This window comes from Triturus cristatus, chromosome 2_2 (genome assembly GCF_964204655.1).
Source record: "Triturus cristatus chromosome 2_2, aTriCri1.1, whole genome shotgun sequence".
Classification (NCBI taxonomy): domain Eukaryota; kingdom Metazoa; phylum Chordata; class Amphibia; order Caudata; family Salamandridae; genus Triturus; species Triturus cristatus.
This window is the reverse complement of record NC_140582.1, coordinates 309,776,772-309,798,809: the sequence shown is the minus strand read 5'-3', so window position 1 is coordinate 309,798,809 and position 22,038 is coordinate 309,776,772. Positions and strand designations below refer to the sequence as shown.

Below are 22,038 nucleotides of genomic sequence, written 5' to 3'. Positions count from 1 at the left end.
GTGGTATGAATAGGTGAGCTTCATGAGATTAGATGTTGTTAGGGTGCAGTAGTGTGGCTTTTAAAGGAGAGGTTGTGATCTTTGAAATGAGGTGTAGGCAGTTTGTAGAAATGCTATGATAGGGATTAATGAACAGACGCTTGTAACTCAGAATAGGCTGTGCTCGTAGCAAGGAGGTATGCTGACGATGGGATGTAAGGAGAGGGTAATTTTGGACGAAAAGGAGAGGCAGCAATTGTAAGTTATAAATCGAGGTCAATTTTCCTATTTTCATAGGAATACAGGGGAGGCTTTTTGTGAATTGCGTGCAACCTGTGGATGCAAACCTGTAGAAAGAAACATTATTTTCATGTGAGATAATGCTATATGGGATAGTTTTGATAGGCATTAGTTTCATGCATTGGTGTGGTCAAGTTTCACTGGTAGATTTTTCTTCTTTTTTCCTCTACACCAGAGCTCACCTGCAGCGTTTGGATCCAGCCAAACCCTTTTAGATCCAGTGGAACCACTTTGGATCCAGTGGAAACCCTTTAGATCCAGTGGAACTACTACGTAACAGCTGTACCGGGATTATGTCCCAGAATCCAAGGACCCTGGTGAGGACAGAACATTTTAAAGCAAGGTGCATTTTGAGTCTAAAGCCGTGGTACCGAGTGGGGTTGATGGCTGCGGTATTTTACTGGATCCTTTAAATACCACCGACTACGGTCTTTACTGTGTGCGGTAAATACCTCCAATCCCAGTTTTCTCTGGATGACAACGGCTCACATGCAGAATTGTTGTGTTCTGCCCTGAATTCCACATGTATCAGAATTTACAGTGTGTTTTTCCCTGGTAAATTCTGGCTGGCTTGACCTTCAGAAATGTATCAGAGATGTGTGAGGGTGCAACAATCTCCACAAATCTCGGAATTCCTGCTGCTTCCCTCCCGTGTGCAGTCACGTCCTTTCTTGTGTTATTTGCTGCGGCCTGTGGCTTGCCACAAGGGACTGGTTATCCAATAATGTGTGTGAAGGACAAGGGACTCGCACACAATTATAAAATATAAGTAGAATTGTGTTGTATCCAGCTCCAGTCGGACACAGATGATCAGTGGAATAAAAATACATGAAAAATAACTTCGGCTTCCAGACAAAAATGTGAATTTTGTAAGGGACTTGATCCAGGAGGGATGTGATTTGCGATTCTTGAAAGGAGTCGCCGTCGCTGTGGAAGAGATGGCATTCCAAAGGAGACTTCAGAGGTCTCAGCCGCGCTCCCTTGGCCCAGCTCTCCCCGCCGACCCAGCCCTTCCAGAGGAGTTAGCAGTTTTATCATATTTTCAATAATTTGATCAAGTCTGCTCGGACCGGGGGCTGTGCGCGTGGGCTGAACATCAGGCTATTGTGAGCCAAGCTAGTGTTTATAAATCTAACTTTGCAGTTTGCTCTTGTCACTGCTGAGAAGGGCGGGCTGGGCAGCCCTGGCATTGTGACTTAAAATAACATTTGAATGTGGCCTGTGCTATTTTAAGGAACTTGTGGGTAGGATATTTTTGACCCTAGATGATGAAAGAAAGTCTACTTTCTTCTGCATTGTCTGCCAGGCACGCCTTGCACGGTAGCCACATTTAGCCGAAACCTTTTTGCACCCCACCTTTTCTAACGTCCCCATTTCTTTTAAATCCCTCCTATCCATTTTTTTAAACATCTTTTTATTTGTTTTACTTGATGTAGTGCACTAAACAGTTTACAGTCATTTGAATTGGTTTACATATTAAGTCTTAACGCTTGCGCTCTTCAGGAATCTAAATGTACACAGAACTGTAACACCTAATAGTGTTTTGGTAATACCTGCATTTATTACATTCTTCGACTCTGCTGGCAAACTATGCATAACGCCAGCCTAGCCATGCATTTCCTGTGTCCACTGAACTTTTCACTAGTCTAGGTGCATTATTTATAATGTCTTGTGTCAACGAGCTAGGTCATCATCCCCTTTAGGAAATGGAAGTAGTATTACATCCCATTGAGTAGCCAACCTTCTCTCTGTTGATTAGTGTATTTTTTCCTCATTGATTGCATTTCTTCTTCTGCCCAGCGTCTGGAGTGGGTATGTGTGTATAAAAGGGCAGTTAAGGTATACACACAAAATCAGAATAGCACTGAATGAATGAATGAATGCATTTTATTGTGTCAATTAATAAAAATTGTTACAAAAGAGATCAAGCAACGTGTCTCCACCACTCACTTTCTTCAATCTAGATGATACACATTTAACAAATCTAATATTCATGACAGATCTAAAAGCGCAGCACTTAGGAGGTGTGAAACATATGTTAAACCTGTAAACTGGTTCTAGCCCATGACTAAGGCTTTGCCTAAAAGTTCTTTCCCCTTGTGTGCAAATTTCTCTAATCTGACCAGTTCCATTGGGATCTCCAAGTTAAAAAGAAGTTTCATGGCGTCTGTGCAAGTACGTGTTCCATATTTTAAAAACAGAGGTTTCAGTAAAGTGCGACGTGCGTGGATTGAACAATGACGTGCAAACCAGGTGAACCATAGAGTCCTCATATTGATGACAGTCTACAAGTGGTAACCACCTTTAAAGTTTTCCAGGGCGTGTTGGTATCTTTTATCAGCAATACCATAAGTCTCACTGATAAGATTCGCTTTAAAATTCTCTTGTTTAGGGCGGCGTCAAGGTATAGATGCCTCAGTCGATCTTGGTAGGAGCTTGCTAATATCCTAATGTTACTGCTGGAGAACTCCAGTTCCTTCATGTCATCTTCCTTGGATAGTAGTCTGACTTGGTTTTGTAGAATAGCACTGTCTAGGTCCAAGAACATGCCCAAAATTCCCCTTTTTCTAAATTATTAAGTACTTTTAGTCTTTTTAGCAAAACAAACAGTCGTTATGATGCTCACAAAATTAGCATTTCTGCGCACATCTTTATATCTCACGTCGTTTCCATATTCGTAGTGTGCATACATCAGCGTGCACCTGCAATGCCAAACGCTCTAAAAGCCCACCCTCTACACCAAAAAACCCACCCACAACATGTAAGTAACTAATTACAACTTCAGTTCTCCGGAGACCCCAGAGGCAGAGTGACTCCAAAGATTTTCATCCGGACCATGGTAATTCTGCCAGGATCCCTTTATTTTGTCATATTTACAGGGGATACCTCTCCTTTTATAAATTACATTTTCTGCTTCCATGCACTGGTTCATACCCTTATGCTGCTCTGCCATTGATGTGTATAGTGTATTACTCCTTTCTCTCACAATATTTCTCTTTGCAGATCCCAAATATTTTTATTAGATTTTTGTGCTGTGCAATTGATTTTTGTCTCATGAAGGCCCTATGCTAATGTTATCATATGGCAATAAGGTTTGGGTGTTCTTGGCTGCCTCTGAGGAATTACTACATTTTGTCCAGAATACTATATGGAAAAATACAGTCTACAAAGTTTGGTCTGATTTTTCTTCTCTATTTTGGTGGTGGTCCTGGGTGCAAGGTATTGCACCTCAGTGGACCTTAGTCGTATGGCTTAGTTTCCCATCTAAACAATTACAAAAAAACAGTAAAGACCCATAACCCACCATACACACTGCATTATTGATTGCCTTAAAGGTGAGTTTAGAGTGCCAAAGGCTGGGTTTCTGATGTACTTACGGTTCACCTTAATGGAAGGAGCAATAACTGCTCATATTGACCAAAGTCAAATGAAAGGGGTAGCAGGAGGCTGAGTTGCAGATGAAGAGCTCATACAGCAGCGTCCCTGAAAGGAACGCAACATCAGAACCCCGTTTCTCACTAATGGCGGGTCGTAGTTATTAAATTCATGTTTGGTTACGACCCAAGGCCACTAGGGTGCCTACTGCACAAAGTAGATTATTGACAGGCAGATAAGGAACTGAGACCTAGAGTAATGGTCCAGATGCACATTTTATGTGTGATATCTCAGGAACTGTAACTGCCAATAAGATACATTTAATATTTCTGGTTTCATGGCAGTCCACTCTAATCAAAGCAATTCTATCATAATCTCTTGTTGTGAAGAGGAAATCTGCTGGGTTATGCTAGGGCTTAACAAGAGATACCAAGACCTCCAGGGTTTTCCGCATGTGCGCACAGGACACGCTTATGTGAACTGGAGAAGTGTTTTGTAGATTTTGGCCTAGGTTGCCTCAGCCATGTTCCCCTCATTAGAAGGCTACTTCAGGGGAACCGCAGGAAATGGTGATGGGTGGGTTTCATGTATCTGGCCCAGCAGGGCAACTGTTTCTTTCTTCAGCAGCACAGAAACTGTTGTGGATCATGGTCTTTGGTACCAGGGCCCAGCAGGCGACTGGCTGAAGATCTACTACCATCTTGTCCAGGCATACAGCTGTCCACTTTGCAAACCGCTCACCATGAACAGTCTTCTAGTATTATGTGCAAAACACAGGTAGCGCAATGTTTGCAGAATGCATCTGTTGTAGATTATTCAAATGCTGCACAAAATACCACCATTATTTAGTTTCATGAAACCACGAGCTGTTTATGTCCATATTTTCTATCTCAGCAGTGCTGCCAGATGTGACTAGAAAGGGTCCTCCCTACGTCACCCTAATGCCCACAAAGCATTGGTATTCCTACACTGTACACCATGTGCACTTTACTGAAAGCAAGTACCCCAGTTATGGTAACTGTAGATTTTGCTTAGGAAATAGCAGCATGCGTTCTTTACAATAAGGGGTGATTTAAACCTCTGAAACCTAGATCAGCTGCCAGTGGCGTAGCGAAGGGGGTGCAGGCCCAAATTCAAGCAAGGAAAATGGGCCGTACCATTTGTTGGGTAGTAAATTATAACCACAATTGAGTTCAATAGAGCCTCTTGCACCTCTGCGGCCCGGTGCCAGTGCACCTGCTGCATCATTGATACACCCCTGTCAGCTGCTACCAAACACTGTCGCCTCATAGCCTGGTCAGGGGTTAGTAGCCTCCTCCACTATTGTTAGAAGTGTACTTTGGGTGCAGTAGAGCCTAAAATCTACTATCAGACATCACCAAATATATTAGAACACTTTGCGTATTGTGGAGTCAACAGGGGGAAAAACATAAGGTGGCCGGAAAAAAATAAACGGGCAGGTCATGGCTGCTGAACACTTTGCATCTCAGTTTATACGCGTGTTATACACAAAGCTAGACAACGTTTATCCATATTATAAAGACCACAGTTGGACCCAAGACTGTCCATTACTTCAGAGTTGATGGCTGGCTCAGTTTTTAGACTGCCCAGTGGACTTGTATCCAATGCTTAGTATGGAAAAAGTCAAACTACATGCATGCAAAATGCCCTTGGCGGAAAATAAATAATTAAATAAAGAGGAAGTGGTAAAGGTGATCTTTGTAACTTGGAGCTAATTTGTAATTTGATTATTTTCCGTTTAGGCAGTTTCTAGAAGCAGCATTGTATATAAAAACTTTTCTTGCTTCCTGGCTTTTAGTGTAACTCTATTTTGCACAACCCAGAACCCAAATTACCCAAATGTTCCTTAGATACTAAAAAGTTAAAGCGTCAGTTCATCAGTAATATGGGCACGGCATAAGAAAAATGAATGACCTTTCAGCCACTGGCCCGAGCCATAAATGTATCCTGACAGAAACCTGGTCCCTCATGAGGTAAAAATTGGAAGAACAAAGATTTTCAATGTTGTATCACATTTCATAACTCTGTTTGACCACCCTTCTTAGGACTCCATGCTAATTGATTAATGCTTTTTCCCCTCCTTCTAGGTCTGCACTTAAACATGACTGAGATCTGACCTGCTTGCAAGCACTTAAACCAGGGTTCCAAGGAGCAAAAGCCCTGCAGAGACCTTGGAAACCCTTTATCATGGCGACCCTAACGGATACTCTCGCAGAACCATTCTCCATGATGTCGCAGCCACAGGTAATACACAAGTGTTGATCTGCAAACGTTTGCTGTTATTATTGATTGCAACACGTGTTTCCGCATGAATGTGGTGATTTAAGTTCGGCCCCATATACTCAGTTGCTGAGAACTTCCGATGATTCGCTGAGGCCCTTGGGTGAATGTGCCCAGCTCTTTTGACAGAATGTTTCATGCTTGTGCTGATGTTCTGCGATACCTAGAGCTCCAAGATGATTACATTGGGAACAGTCCATTCAAATGGACAGACAGTAATAAGCTATCACAGTTCAGTGGCAGGCAAATATTTACCTACTATGCTGGAGTCAGTAACATGTACTTGACTTGTTAAACATCATCTTTCCATAGCTTGTCAAAATTAAAGGAGCATGCCGGCGATTTATTAGGTCTTACCTACCCTAAAGCTGTTGCGGAAGACCTATTGTGGTCTTACCAAAAACTTAAAGTAGGCTTAGAGCCACTCATTGCTAGGCATTATCTCACTCTCAGTTTTGGGCTTTGTATTCGATTGCTCGCCTTCCCCTTCTTCTGTTTGGCCCCTTTCCCAGGATGATAGCCTCTTTACCATCATTTTCATTGAATGGTTTGCATGCTCTCATTTAGGAAACTACTCCCCCCCCCCCCCCTTTCTTTATTTTTATTTTAATGAAGTGATCCAAGTGGCATCCCCTTTCTTAGATTTATCAATTAAAAGAAAAAAATTATATCCTCATGCTATAGGCACGAGCATATATGTCCCCCCCCCCCCCTTCCCTTCTCGTGTTTGTCCCTCCCTTGGATAATATAGTATTTTAAATGCTTTTGATTGGCTAAATGTCCTTTCAGCACTCTCTATGAGAGTGCATGTGTTTTCTAGCTCTCTGTCGTATATGCTGCTTCTACGTACCAAACACCCGCAGCCCCCACACATGCTCAGTGTTGCTCCCTCACATGTACACTGCTCTAGTGTGCTTCACCCCCATTCCCACCCCTGTTCAGCGTTTCTTCCTCCTTGATGTGCTGCTTCCTCCCCCCAGCTTTATTTTTATTTTCTTTCTTCTCTAACTGGCTCATCCCCCAATCCATTCCTCTGATGCTGCCCCACCCCTCTCAAGCTTTTCAGTTTTTTGTGCTCTGTTTTTAGAAGGCCTGTCAGCTGCCATTTGCTTCCAGGCAGCCCACTACATCAACAGCACTATTGTGCACTTAGTATTTCTTTTTTTTCTTTCTTTACTTTTTTTTCAATTACCTGTTCTGGGTGGCATCCGCCTCCTTAGTTTGGTCAATTAAAAGACAATTTGATGCCCTCATGCTTTAGACACGAGCATGCATGGTGATGCATGTGCAAGCATACACAGTGATGCTACTGCTGCCAACAACTGCTGTCATCGTACCTTTTTTTCCTATTCTTGTGTTTGTCCCTCGCCTGGATAATATCCTCTGTATGGTGTTTTTGATTGGCTGAAATGTACCCTTTCACTCTTCACCTTTAGGCAATTTGGTTTTTCATTCAGAAATCCATGAGAGTGCATGTGTTTTCCAGCGCTCTCCCTTATGTTCTTATCCACCCTCAAATACCTCCCCCTGCACGCTGTGTTGCTGCCCACCTCTCCTTGCTTGTCTGTAAAAGCGCAGCAACGCAGATAAGAGCAGTCTTTAAGTTAAGGTTTTTTTTGTCCTGCATTTCACATATTGCATGAAAGCACAAGCACACTAAGGCTTTATGGTGCTGCAGAATGGGCCATCTGCTTCACTCACTAAGCAGGTGTGTGAGGCGGAAGGTGTGCTTCGCATGACGCTTCTCCTATAGACCCAAAAATCTGCTCCTTACAGAAAACCACATGAATTAATCCTCTTAAATGTAACTTAGGCCTTGGTAAGCATTTATCCTTACACTTCCTTATTTTTCCATCTCTGTTCATAGTTTTTTGAGAGAAAAGTATTTGAAAAATAAACCATGGCATTTGTAAAGATTGAGAACATTGAATTTAATGTACGGTTTTGAAAAAAAAAAACAATATTTTGCATACAAACATTGTCAAAGCCAACAGCTCAGCTCTTGCAATATGAAGGTGAGACATATTGGCTTTGCCAATGCTTGTTTTGAGAAGTGTGCACTATTCCCAACATAAAATCATTGCTCAGAGGCTCACCCATCTTTTCCTACTGTCTCTTTGTTGACTTTCTCTTCCCCGAGTCCTTCCTGGTCATGCCTTGCCTCTGCTGCTCTCCATTTTCTTCTCCGTAAACCAGCGGCTCAAGGCTAGCTACCAGTAGGGCCCTACTGCGCTTCCAGCCATTGCGTGAGAGTATTACGTGAAATATCCGTGAGTTCACGAGGTTCCTCCCTCATTCTCTCTTCTCTAATCCCTCCTTTGCTCTCATTTTTTTTATTATTAAAGGCTATTTTAATGAACAAACATGCTCACTTGGTGTCTCTGGGCTCTGTCGAAGACAATGACGGTGTCTGTAAATTGGCTACCCTTCACTGAAAATAATATGGAAATAAACATCCTTAGTTGTCCAATATCCAATGTTTTAATTTTCCTCTAAATCTCAGAGGAATTACCTGTGGATTTCAAGGGAAACGAAATTCCTGGGTAGCAGCTGCTCTGAATGCCTGTCTTCCTCATATCTTGACTTTAAATTTTGTTAGGATAAGTGGTCGCGATTTAGCAAATCGATTGCATCTTTTTACCACATGTCCTCCTCCCTGCGTTTCCAGACACTTTTGGCTAGATTAAGAATTTTACAGGGAGCTAAAATAAATTAACTTTACTTCCTTGGTGAACTTAAACATAAGAGCTGCATTTTTTCAAATATTGCAAAAAATGTGGACTCTTCTTACTTGAGAAACTATAAGATGTCTGCCCCTTTCCTAATTCCATAGATGTAGAGAATGGGGAGAGGGGGCACCAAGCCACTTCCCTCTCTTCTCATTCCATAGATGATCCCATCCAAGGAATGAACTAGGGGGGGGGGCATCAAGGTTCCTTCCCCATCCCCTCATTCCATAGGTGGTACTATCTGTGAAATGAGGAGGGGTTGGGAGACAAGGTACTTCCTCCTTTAGGGACATAGCATATGCTAATTATAGCAAACCAAGAGGAAACCAAGCGCAACTCTGTTATAAGATTGGGCCAGCTTCAGCTGAAAATCACTGAAATGTGTAAAACAAGCATTGAAAAGATATAAACAAAGTATTCTGCAGAGTAAGAAGCAAAGAATAGATTCATGCCACACATGCTTATTTCTGTCTTTCTTTGCTGCTCTTCGTCCCATGCATTGTAAACAAGTTAAGTTCTTTAAACGAATACCTCTCAGAAGATGTTAGCCAAGCAGACTTGATGTCCCTGGGGTTTGAAGACTTGCACACTTGCGGCTCTCTGGCTTGTCATCATTCTTCCGGGTCACTAGAGTAGACCATTAAGCCTTGGATGCTCCTCGTGTCCTAAACATTCAAGCCGTTTAAGTCTGTGCTTGGAAGGCGCTGTGCATTCCTCTTCTCTCCTCCTTCTGCTAAACAGAGATCTCCATGGACTGCTCCCAGCTCTTGCTCACAATGCAGCGTTGGCTGTTAATTCTCATTTAGTAAACCTATAATATTTAAATATATGTTTATCGGCCAAACATAACTTTTTGAAAAAGACCACCACACTCTTTCGTTCTTAAAGCTATATTGGGGGCTGCTCTGATGATGTCCATTTCAGAATGGAAGGTGCTTGACAGGTGCACAGCTAAGAACGGTCTCTGTAAACCACTGGTCTTCTAAGAAATTGGCAGCTCTAAACTTTGCAGCTAAGCTCCGTTCTCCATTATGAAATACAATTAAATATATTATTGCGAGAATGCTATGGGCATCATACTAAAGTATACGTGGGCCCCTTGCTAACTATGCCAATGGCCACTGTGCAGTAGCAGAGTGGCAGCTGGTTCAAAATTCTGTGGCAAGACTGGTCCTTGATATCCCTAAATATCAGTCTGTCCCGGCTGGGACATCCAAGCTCCATTGGCTACCTGTGAACAGATGCCTTGTCTTTATAGCTTTGTGTATTGTTCACAAGGCACTGCAGAACACCGGACCTGGAGAGATCAATGCCATATTCCAACTGTATATTCCTTCCAGACTGCTCTGAGCTTCTAGCCACAATCGTGTAATTGTCCCTAAATACTGAAAGGCAAGGTGGGGATGCAGAGCTTTCTCAATGGTCAAGTCCAAGCTTTGGAACACCCTCCCTTGTTCCATCTTCAGTCTTCAGGCCCTCACTACATTCTGAAAGGACTTAAAAACCTGGCTTTTCACTCTTTAATGGAGATTCTGGTTCCTCTAAATCATTGAATCTCCGCAAAATGAGTAATTTCTCTGAAATCGGGAGGATATATACATGTAATTAGTAAACACCATTTATCGATAGGTAATCGGATTAAATGTTCTTAATGGTAAGAAGGTAATCATGCCCTGGTAACATAAGGTATTGATTTGTAGAAAAAATTGTTGAATACAGCTTGTGAGCGAAATGGCCACGGGGTCCTCCGTTATTCATGGAAGTCTAGGGGCAGGTGGTGCCCCTGTTAGGAGAGTAGTCAGAGAAAGATAGCGGCCAAATGGCCAGTCTGTTGGGGTATCCGCAGTCTCGGCCTCCATAAATAGGAGGTAACCCAGAATATCTTCAGTCCATCTGTATGTTTCGTTCAGTACCTATGGCTATGTGTTGCCTTGTCATTTGCTGTTCACTGATGAGAATCACCTTGGACATAAACACGGGCTCAAGATTACTCTTCATGTGGTGTGTAGAACAGGGTCAAGCCTGGCTTTTATTCATGTAAAGAATGTCTTCGATTGTAATGTTTTCATAAAGCTATGAAGACAGCCACAAGTGTTTTGGGGATAAAGACTAGATTTTTCCCTGCCCCCTTCGAATGGGTGCATGCATCCGTTTTATTGGAATCAATAGAAATCAGCCATGATGGAGTAGTGAACCTGACTCGGGACACATTTAATTAGCCATGCCCTTCACATGACGTCACATTTCCCATATAGAAGGTCAGCTGCTTTACCTCGACTTTGATAGCGGCATGCGTTTCCTCTTCTGGCTTGGGTAGAAGTTTGGGGCCTGCTGCCTCAGTCTAAATCCCTCCAGATACAATATACGGGCACTGTGCCACACCTGACAAACTGTGTGGAGATATTTACCTGCCCTAGAAACTAGCCATCTTACTTGCCATACTGGTAGATAGACCTTCCCTCTCCAGATAAAGAGTTTTATGTCAAATTGCATTTTCTTTCCTGTCTGTCTGAGTGTTGAATTGTGGAATCCTTGCTCTCTCACTTACAGAACATTATTCGCTATTGTTTGTGACCAAGCGATATTCTATTCTAGATATCTTAAGAATGATGTCAGATGCTCTAAATGCCTGTTATACATATATAACAAACAAAACATGTACTGTACCATGTATTTGTGGATCGAACATTCTCCCAAAGGGATCTATTTTGCCTCTGTGTGTTGGGTGACTGCTTGTCTCTTAGTCTTCGTGTATGGGCGCCTGCATGTCTGGTGTACTGTGTGCAGAGGTGCCAGTACCTCCTTGGAGCCTCCCTGTAGGTTAATGCTTGATGTTCCTTTTGATACAGTTTAGGTGTAAATTATACCGACCATCCTAATATTCTTGTGCGCATGCGCTGTGACTTGTATTTCATAACTGCTAAGCATGCGTGAGCAGGAAGTGTGCTTAGAACTGGGAATCAGCCATTGTCAGTAGTAGGTTCAGCGACACTGGAGCAGAATGTTCTGTCCTGAGCAGTGGAAGCATGCAGGAAAAGGTAACTCGGAAAAAAGGTTAAATGGCAGATGCAAGATGCAGTTTGTGTTTTATAAACCTGAGGAAATGCCTCCTACGCCTTCAGCGATGGAACAAAAACATTGATAACAGCGAGGGCAGTTACACCAGCCAAGTGGAAAAGTCTTTTTCCACATTGGAAATAAAATCCCTCTCATGCTACAACTTTACAAAGAAACCTCCAGTGTAAGCTCTGTAGAGTTCATGAATGGTACTCCTTCTGTGCTGTAAGAGGGGTGGAAAAAATCTTCTTTCAATGCAACCCACCGGTACTGGGGGTCATTGAGATTATGAGCCACATTTAGTGCTGGAAATGGGATAGATTAGCTCTGAAACTCACAAATTGGGGTATACGGGTGGCATGAGAAAGCAGTGGTGTAAGAAATTGGGTTACTGGCTAGAGGGGGTGTTACAATCTGTACTATGTCTCTTTAAGTGCATGTGCCAGTCAATCTGTATGGCACCATGCGCTGTGTTATGTTTCACATTACATTCTTTATTCTGAATTGGAATGTAGTATGTTGGTTCCAGTGGAAGCTCAGTTGTACTGGAGATTTTCATGTGGAAACAACATACTGCCGTGCTGTGTTTAATAAACACCATTTGAAGTTAATTTGGATTGCAGAGTTTTAATATTGGCGACGAGTTGGGATCATCTCCTGTCAGTTTCAGCACGGGTTTCAGCACGGGTACGGAGAGGAAAGGAATCCAGAAGTTTGAAGTTTTTTTTTTTTTTTTGTTATCGTGTGGAATCTACGTTTTTTTTTTTCGGCGGAAAAGAAGAAGGAAAAGGATTTGTCCAATTTCCAGTGTACATGAGCAGAAAGAAGTTTTGTTGTTCATACCTTTGCATTGGAGATATCTTAATCGCAAGACATTTGAGGAGACCGGGTCAGTTTAAAAAAAAAAAAAAATCTTACCGGCATCAAGTCTTCAGGAGCGAGCGCCGTATCCTGGCAACGTCGTTGCAGTGTCACTACGCAAGGTGTGTCATCGAGGAGAGAGAGCGCGCCTGTACCGTAGACTAGCAGCGTTGTAAGGGGTGTGGCTACTGGAGATACGTCATCCCGTTTTGGACGCAGGATTGTCACTGAGTCTTCAGCGTTTGTAAGCGTCAGCTACTGGAGGTGCGTCATCACGTACGGACGCAGAATCATCATAGACGACGTGTAGAACGCTGTGAGAGAATCACCATCTCCGAAGAAAACAACTGGTACGGAGAATCGGCGCACAGCATTAAAGCGTCATCAGTTCCTAGGCAACTGGGAAGGGACTCCGACACGCTGTTTTCGTAGAGGCTTAAAATGCGTTTGGAGAACCATTACGCATGTATTAAAATCTGTTATGGTTGCAGGTACGGAGGGCAAATTTGTGCGCAATTGTTTTGAAAGGTAACATTCAAGTGTTCTTCATTTTACAATTTGGTAGCAATAGGATCTAATATTGGTTAGATTTTTGTTTTGGGTGTAATGTAAAGGAGAAACACCGCGTGAGACATTGGGAGTTTAAGTCTGGATGTTGACATTTTTAAAGAGATATATACACATTTTAAATTTTTTTTATTTTTTTTTCTTCGTATTCTGCTTTTAAGTGTTTTTACCAAGAAGTCTGATTGGGAATATTCAACTGTTAAAAAATTTGTGGTGGTCTTGGTGGTTAATAACTTTATAAAAGAAGCATGCAGTTTGATCCACCAGCTAAATTTTTACAAAATAAGGGAGATCCACCTTTACCTTGGACAAGGTGGAAGGAAGAATTCTTAACGTACATGAAGGCGATTGATGGAGAGAGAATGGGAGCAGAGAGGAAAAAGAGCTTTTTACTTCATTGTTTAGGGTCAGAAGGACAAGATGTTTTCAGGGCATTACCGCAAGTCACAACATTAGTTGGGGAAGAAAATCTGAATGTGTATAATGAGGCTTTGCAAAGACTTGAAAAGCGATTTAAACCAACAACCAGCATTGCTTTGAACAGATTCAAATTCTACACAAGGGCGCAAAAAGAAGAAGAATCTTTTGATGATTTTTTAACAGCGTTAAGATCATTGTGTGTGCATTGCAAATTTGGGATGATGGCAGATGAAATGATTAGAGATCAGATAATTGTTCATGTAAGAAACAAAAAGGTACAGGAAAATTTATGGGTGATGGGTAATCCTACTTTGACGGAAGCAATAGCAAATGCAAGCAGTAGAACAATCTGAGAGCTGGATGCAAACAGTTAGACAAAGTACGAAAAAGAATGAGTGTGTGGAAGAAGTATGTGTTTTAAAGAACAATGTAGGAAATGGTATACAAGCACAAAGTAACAAGCAGGAAGTTAGTCAGAAAAAGTCTATAATCAACAGATATAACAGTGGAAATGCATTTAGAGGTAATGTGAATTTTGGGGGTCAAAGTGCGTGTTTCAGATGTGGTAATAAAACTCATTTAGCTACGTTTACAGGGTGTCCTGCTATTAATAGACAATGCAGGAAGTGTGGTAGGTTTGGTCATTTTAGTAGTGTCTGCAGAGATAACAGAAGGAGTAATTCGTTCAATGTCTCTGCAAGGCCAGTTTCGACAGTGAGTGGAAAGGAAAATGTTACTGAGAATTTTCAAAGCGAAGGAAATGTTGATAATTCAGAATTTGAGAGAGGTTTTGTTGTATCTATTGTTGGGAAAAGTGTAGGTGAATACAACGAGATGTTGTTAGTGTCTCCAAAGTGTTTTGTTTGCGTGTTAGGTGTTGAGTTGCAACTTATGGCTGATTCAGGATCACCATGGACGATAATTACTAAGGAGTATTTCAAAGAAAAATTGGAAGTAGTTTGTAAAAATGAGAAATTACATGCCAGTGATATCATTGCAGAAAGTTTTGATGGAACAAGGATTGATATAGAGGGTTTTTTCTATGTTTCGTTGAGTTTTAAAGAAAGGTGTGTGGAAATAAAATTGTATATTGCGGTGAAAGGAGTAAATGTTCTGGGTTGGCGTGACCAATGGAAGCTAGGAGTTCTTCTTAATCCACGTGCTACAGAACCAGTAGGGTTAGGAAGTGACTTCACAAAAGGAAATGTGTCTGTTTTAGACCATAGTGTCAGAGTGAGGGATTTAGTTTGTAAATACAGTAATGTGTTCAGTGATAAGTTGGGAAGATTAAAAGATTTCGAGCATAAAATTGTGTTGAAAGGGGATGCATGTCCCGTTGTACAAAAATTGAGAGGCGTGCCTATAAATATTTGAGAGGAACTCAGGGATAAGTTGAAAGAGCTCACTGATGAAGGTGTTATTGAAGAGATTGAGTCGTCTGAATGGGTTTCACCCATAGTTTTAGTACGGAAATCAGATAAAAATTTGAGAGTATGTGTGGACCTCAGAGCGTTAAATTCAAACATTGTAATTGACTGTCATCCTCTTCCTAATATCAACGAAGTTGTATCTATGTTGGAGGGAGCAAAAATATTTTCTACCTTAGATTTAAGGTCTGCATATCACCAGATTTGTTTGTCGGAAGAATCAAAAAATCTCACCGCATTCATAACTCCTCAAGGCCTCTATCGCTATACAAGGATGCCGTTTGGTTTGGCATCGGCAGCAGCTGTGTTTCAAAGGATTATGTTTAAAATTTTTCGAGATGTTGACCAATTTGTGAAGTGCTTCCAAGATGACATTTTGGTTTTTTCAAAAAACGAGGTAGAACACAGTTTACACCTTAAGGAAGTTTGTGGAAGGTTGGAGAAGAATGGTTTGACGCTCAAAGAAAGCAAATGCAAGTTGTATAAGAAATCCGTGGAGTATTTAGGTCACATGTTGTCGGGGGATGGTGTAGTACCAAAAAAATCTAATGTAGATGCCATCATTAATGCCCCGTCTCCCACAAACAAAGATCAATTAAGTTTTGCAGGGATGTGTGAATATTACAGTAAATTTGTAAATAATTTTGCATGTAAGATGGAGCCATTGAGGGAGCTACTCAGGAAAAATGCAGTGTACATTTGGGGTGAAAACCAACAGAAAGCTTTTGAAAGTATAAAAAAAGAAATTGTTTGTGCTCCCACTCTGAAACCTTTTTGTGTAAAGAAGAATTGCATCATCACAGTAGATGCAAGTTTGTATGGTATTGGTGGAGTACTTTCGCAGAAATATGGAAGAGAGGAGTGGAATGTTGCTTTTGCGTCAAGAACGTTAAATGAGGCTGAGAGGAAATATGCGGTAATCGAAAGAGTTACTTGCTTGTGTGTGGGCAATTGAGCATTTTAGATTGTATGTTTGGGGTAATAAGTTCACCCTAAGAACAGATCACAAGCCTTTAGTAAATATATTTTCTTCTGGTGGAGGGTGGAATTCGACTGCAAGAATTGCCAGACTTGCTTCTAGACTTCAAGAGTATAATTTTAACACAGAGTATGTTCCAGGAAAAAATTATGTAACAGCTGATTTTCTTTCAAGATTACCCTGTGGTCAAGGTGGGGTGAATATTGTTACTGAAAAGGAGTTTGTTTTTGCTATCAGGGATATTATTCCCCCACAGTTTCAAGAGATAAGTGAAACATTTTGGGAAGAGTGTGTAGGAAGAGACAAAGATTGGTCAGAAGTTAAAAAATACGTTATGGAAGGTTGGCCAAAGAAGGACCAAATTAGACCCGAGTTGTTATCTTTTTTCAAGGTCGCAGATGAACTAGGATGTGAAGGTGATTTCCTGTTCAAGAGCTATAAGTGTATTCCTCCTAAAGAAATGCAAGAAACTATTCTTAAGCTTGCTCATAAGACACATCCTGGGATTTCATCCATGAAACGTCTTGTCAGGAATTATTTTTGGTGGCCTGGTATGGATAGGTTTATTGACAGAGTAGTCAGAGATTGCGAATTGTGCGCTTCAAGTGAAAAAATGTTGTTTACCAAAACTCCCCCATTGAGAATGGTAGAATGGCCGAAAGCACCTTGGCAAAAATTAGCGTTGGACATTTCTGGTCCGTTCAGCATGCTTCCAGAAAAATGTAGGTTCGCTATTGTTTTAGTAGATTATCATTCCAAGTGGCCAGAAGTAAAATTTGTAAGTAAAATCACGACAGAAGTTGTTTTAAATTTCTTGAGAGAGATTTTTGCAAGGGAAGGTTGTCCGTCGTATCTTGTCACTGACAATGGAGTTCAATTTACTTCCTCTGTTATGAAAGATTTTGTGAAGGAGTGTGGCATAAAGCATGTTTTAACGTCTCTTTATGGTCCACATGAAAATGGTCAGGTAGGGCGGTTCAACAGAGTTTTGAAGGAGTACATTGTGGAGTCTGTTAAACTAGGTGGAGACTGGTTAAGTAGTGTGAGGGAGAGGTTATGGCTTTATAGAATCACTCTCCATTCGACAACTGAAGTCAGTCCTTTCAAGTTGTTGAAGGGTAGGGAACCAGCTTCTAAAATCTGCCCTTGGTGGATTCATCAGAAGTGTGTCAAGCAACATTTGAGCAGCGAAGGTGTTAATGACATTGCGGTTAGAGTGGGGAACAAGCAGCAGAAAATTTGTTCTTGGTTTGATAAGAAGTGGAAAACTCAGGTTCCTTCTTTTCATGTTGGAGATTGGGTCAGAGTATTAAAACCTGGCATTGTCTGTAAGGGTGCTAACAGGTATGGTAAACCTATGCAGATAATGAGAGCTTTTAGGAATTCTGTTGCAACACAAGATGGGAAGATTTGGAATGTTAGGAGAGTGGCTAAGTGTCCTTCCATTTTACAAAGTTTTGCTCAAACAGGTTCACCCAATGAAACTGATGTTGAGGTTGGTATGGGAAGTGGGTCTGATAAGCAAAATGATAAGTTGTCTAGTTTTCCCAATGTTAGAATTTCCAACCATGTGAAATATTTTCCTAAGAAATTAAATGATTATGTTTAGTTTTTTATTTGTTTAATTTTTGATGCAGTTTTATAGGTGTTGCGTTGTATTTTCCTGTTCACTGTATTTTATTTGAATAAGGGAGATGTGTTACAATCTGTACAATGTCTCTTTAAGTGCATGTGCCAGTCAATCTGTATGGCAGCATGCGCTGTGTTATGTTTCACATTACATTCTTTATTCTGAATTGGAATGTAGTATGTTGGTTCCAGTGGAAGCTCAGTTGTACTGGAGATTTTCATCTGGAAACAACATACTGCCGTGCTGTGTTTAATAAACACCATTTGAAGTTAATTTGGATTGCAGAGTTTTAATAGGGGGTCAAACTGAGGGTGAAACCCCTCGCAATCAGCAACCACAATTCTTCTCACGGTTAACTTTGGTGTAAATAATTATGCAAAACTTCAAACAGTTGCTCAGTGAAAACACACCATAAATGAATCCCACACAAGTTTAGAAGAATTGAGTAATTTATAATAAATAAAACAAGACTAAAACGACAAACATCCAGTCATTAGAACCATAGATATTCAAGTTTAAAGATTTTAGTAAAAATAGCACCAAATGCACAAAGCGCCAGCTGTGGATATCTGGTCACACCAGACCAGGACAAAGTCACAGGTTCAGGCTGACTGCGATGGAGTGCGGGCAGGTTACAGTGACCCATTAGGCCCGCTGAACAAAGTACCTTATATACTGGGTTGCAGAGCGTTGTGAGACTCTGCATAGAAGATGTCATACAGCCGAAGCGATGTATCGTTTGATTTGTGACGAGGCTGCAGTGAGAGGCCTGATGTAGTTGATGAGGGCTTGCCATGTAAAGTGCGGCAAAGAGGTTACATCATGCAGTGGGGAGGGGGCGGTGAGCAGGTTTCTGAGGAGCTGCAATGCGGAGTCCGTCATTTGTTGTTGAGCTTGCTGTTGCTGAGGAATGCGAGGGGATGCGCTGAGGATGAGTCACGCAGCGGCGGTTCCGATGAGGCAACAGGCTGAGATGCATTTTGTTGTGCCGGTTCCAATCCACACAGTAGCTGCGATTCATTGGTTCTGCTCGGGGCTGTGCCACGCAGCAGAGGAAATGAGTCTATTCTGATGGATCCACAGAGGCTAGGTGAGTCTCTTAGGGCCCACTTCAAGGGTCAGGACTGGGGTGGCATCACTTGGAAGGGTAGACTCACAGATGGGTGAGTCCAGATGCTCGGTCAAGGTTGTTGGAGCCTTCTGTCCCTGAGGCTGTAGTCAGGAGGCCAGCCAACTAGCACTTCATTTTTGGGTCCTGTGTTCAACAGATGCAGGTCCAGTACTTCTCACATAGGCAAGAGGGCAGTGGGCAGCAGGTCAGCTCAACAGGGCTGCAGACATTCAGAGCAGCAGTCCAGCAAAGTGGCAGTCCTTTCAGCAGCACAGCAGTCCTTCTTCCTGGCGGACTATCTCCAGGTCCAGAAGTGTAATGAAGATTTTGTTTATTAAGTCCAGTATTTATACTCAGTTGTGTCTTTAAATTGGGGGAGATGCTTCTAGAGTTTTCGCTATTAAGTCCCCAGACATTCTACCTTCCGTGCCCTGGCTCCAGACTAACTACAGAGGGTATGCAGCCCTTTTTGTGGAGGCAGGACACAGCCTATTCAAGTGTGAGTAGGGCTGGGCCCAGCTCCACCCTACACTCCTGCCTGTGATGGTCCATCTAGACAGACCTAAGCTCTCTATTGTGTGTGGCAATCTGGAGGAATACACAAAGCCCAACTGTCAGCTACTCCCAGTCATGTGACCCGGAGTCAGGTTACAGGAACTAAATGGCTGGTTAGTTGTGGTAAAATGTGCAGAGTCTTTTTTGCGCCAGCAAAAACGAGATCAGCAAAAATGTAGGGGGAAGGCAAAAAGTTTGGGTGAACACCACCCTAAGGCTGACAGGAATAACAGGTGGAGTTATGCGGAATGTCATCATGAGGCATAGAGGTCAATGAGTGTCAACCAATGCATTGTATTTTACCAGCACTAATCCAAAGAAATTGGACTGTAGGAAACAAATGATAGTGAAACTGTTCTAGCTTACTGGTCACAGATTGCTATGTCTTTGTAATTAAAGGCACAGACCAACACACCTGGTATGTCTACAACACAGGCACAAACATACAATGACTAGCCCTCTTGGCAGTGTACTAAGTGACCTGCAGAATATAGCTTACTTGGCTTCTGAGTAGGGCAGCAAGGTGTAGAGGTTCCAGCTATTCTCCACTTGACCTCATTCTGCTCCCTGCCAGGAGGCACAACACAGTCTAAAGGGATTTGTGACTGACCGTGAAGTAAGGCATGTTTAGTAGGCTGCAGTGGGAGGGAAAACAATGACTACTGAATTTCCCCAGAGGCTGCTGCTGCAGCTTCCCCTGGAGAAGGCCATTCAATGTGTCTGAGACTCCTGAATGTGTCCTGGTGTTGGTTCAGGTAGTGCATTGAGATACAGTTGGTGATGGTTTGCTGGGACCCTCGTCTGGCACAGTAGTTGCGGCGGAAAATGGACTCCTGTTGGTTCCCGCCCAATGCCAGCACTGAATTCAAGACAGTCCTGTAGGCAACGGCAATAAAACTATTATGAATGTGTCTTACGTTGGGCCTTTTGTCATATTTCTTTTTTGCTTATGTGTCATGATTGGACTTTCTTCAAAGAGAACAGCTCCGAGAGTGGACCAAAACATTGTGGTGGGTAAGGATGTCAACTCCTACATCCTGTAAACGTAAAAAAATATCTTTGCCAGATATGGCAATGTCTATATATTGGTCAACCATTTAAAAAAAAAAAAAAAAAAAAGGTTAAATAACTACAATAAGCAGGCTTTAGAGTGAAAAAAACACTGCAAGAGACTACTAAAATTCTTATTTTTTTCCATGACAATATCTGAAGTCCATTTCTGAAGGCTCCTGTGCCAAAGAAGCCACCGGAGAAAGGGGTCTGAACCAAAGCCCCCTAGGGTATGCATAAAATACAGTATACGAGCACCAAGAATGGTGCAAGTGGGAGGAGCCTAGCGCGCATCCAAGATGGTCGCGTGAGCACAGGGCTCCCCGGACCCTCTCTGCTCCTCGGAATTTATCCTGAGAATATCCTGACGTGGCTTATGGAATCTGGGAGATAAAGACCAGCTGAGCGTATATCTCTTTTCAAAACTCAAATCGGACCTGGGAATCCTGAGTTGTCGTCGTCGGAACTTTTGGGACCCACCCGACGGAGGTGACCGGGGTGAAGGTGACCCGAGGGACCGGGCTGCAATTGAACAACAGCGGCTTCGGCGCGGTGCCAGCTGCCGATCCACCACTTTCGGTTTCGGTTTTGCACTTCAGAAGACCGGCAGGGTGGTGCGCTCGGGGTGGAGAGGTGCTTCCTGGGCCTCTGCGTGAGGTTTTCTTTCATCTGCCACTAGAGCGCCTATCGCCTCGGACCCCCTATACCGACATTTTGTGGTCTTCTTGCTGGTGCCTTACACCTCTTGATTGGAGGTCCCCTCGGGTGACCGTGTTCACATGGGGGGCAAAGGGGGTCCCGAGGGCCGCAAGACCAAGGCTTCCCTCCGCGGGGGGGCAGTCCAGAGCAATAACATGGACCGCTACACCCAGGGCAGGGGGCCCTCTGGCGCTGCCGGCCTCCCCTCGGATACTGCGGAAGGAGGCGCGACCGCCACTACGGAACTATCCTTGCAGGACATTATGGGCGCCATTGATGGCATCAGGGAAACCATCGCGACGCAGTATGAGGCCCTGGCCCGTAAGATTGACACTGTCGCGATCGATGTCACCCTGATCCGGGCCGACCTCTCCAAAACTAACGAGAAGGTCCAGGCTCTCGACGCACGGACCTCTACCCTCGGTGCGGAGGTGTCGGATCTGCGGGCCGCGCTTGGAGACATCAGGGTGGTTAACGACCATATGGCCCGGCGGCTTGAGGACTTCGAGGGACGGGCCCGACGCAACAACATCCGCGTCATAGGTGTACCGGAGTCCTCTGACGGCCGCCCGGTTGACCTCGTGGTCGAGGAACTTATCCTGAAACAGTTGTCCTCGGCTGGCCTAAGTAAGTTCTTTGCCGTGGAGCGGGCCCATCGAGTTCCGGGCGGTCGGCCACGGCCGGGGGCCCCCCCGAGGCCTATCGTGGCCAAACTGTTCTACTATAGGGACCGCGACGCTATTCTGCAGGCCTCACGGACCCACGGCCCGGTTCGCCATGAGAACTCGACCATCAATTTTTACCCGGACTTCACGCAATTGGTCCAGAAACAACGGATGGGATTCCAAGGGGTGAAGCGTCGTCTCCGTGAGCTGGGCCTAAAGTATTCGATGCTCTACCCTGCAAAACTCCGAGTGGAACATGGGGATCGGACAGCCTTTTTTGACTCTCCTGTGGCTGTAAGTGACTGGCTGGACTCTCTGCCGGACGGAGGTGGC

General features: G+C 43.2%; 1 protein-coding gene across 2 annotated transcripts in view; it reads left to right on the top strand.

Annotated features, from left to right (window-relative positions):
* LPAR1 (lysophosphatidic acid receptor 1) overlaps nt 1-22,038 on the top strand; it is a 208,973-nt gene that overhangs the window by 92,388 nt on the left and 94,547 nt on the right. For both annotated transcript variants that reach the window (XM_085641354.1, XM_085641355.1), the window contains one exon: nt 5,763-5,919. In XM_085641354.1, the coding sequence (XP_085497480.1) occupies nt 5,863-5,919 (57 nt within the window). In that variant the 5' untranslated portion in view covers nt 5,763-5,862. The remainder of the gene's footprint in view (nt 1-5,762; nt 5,920-22,038) is intronic.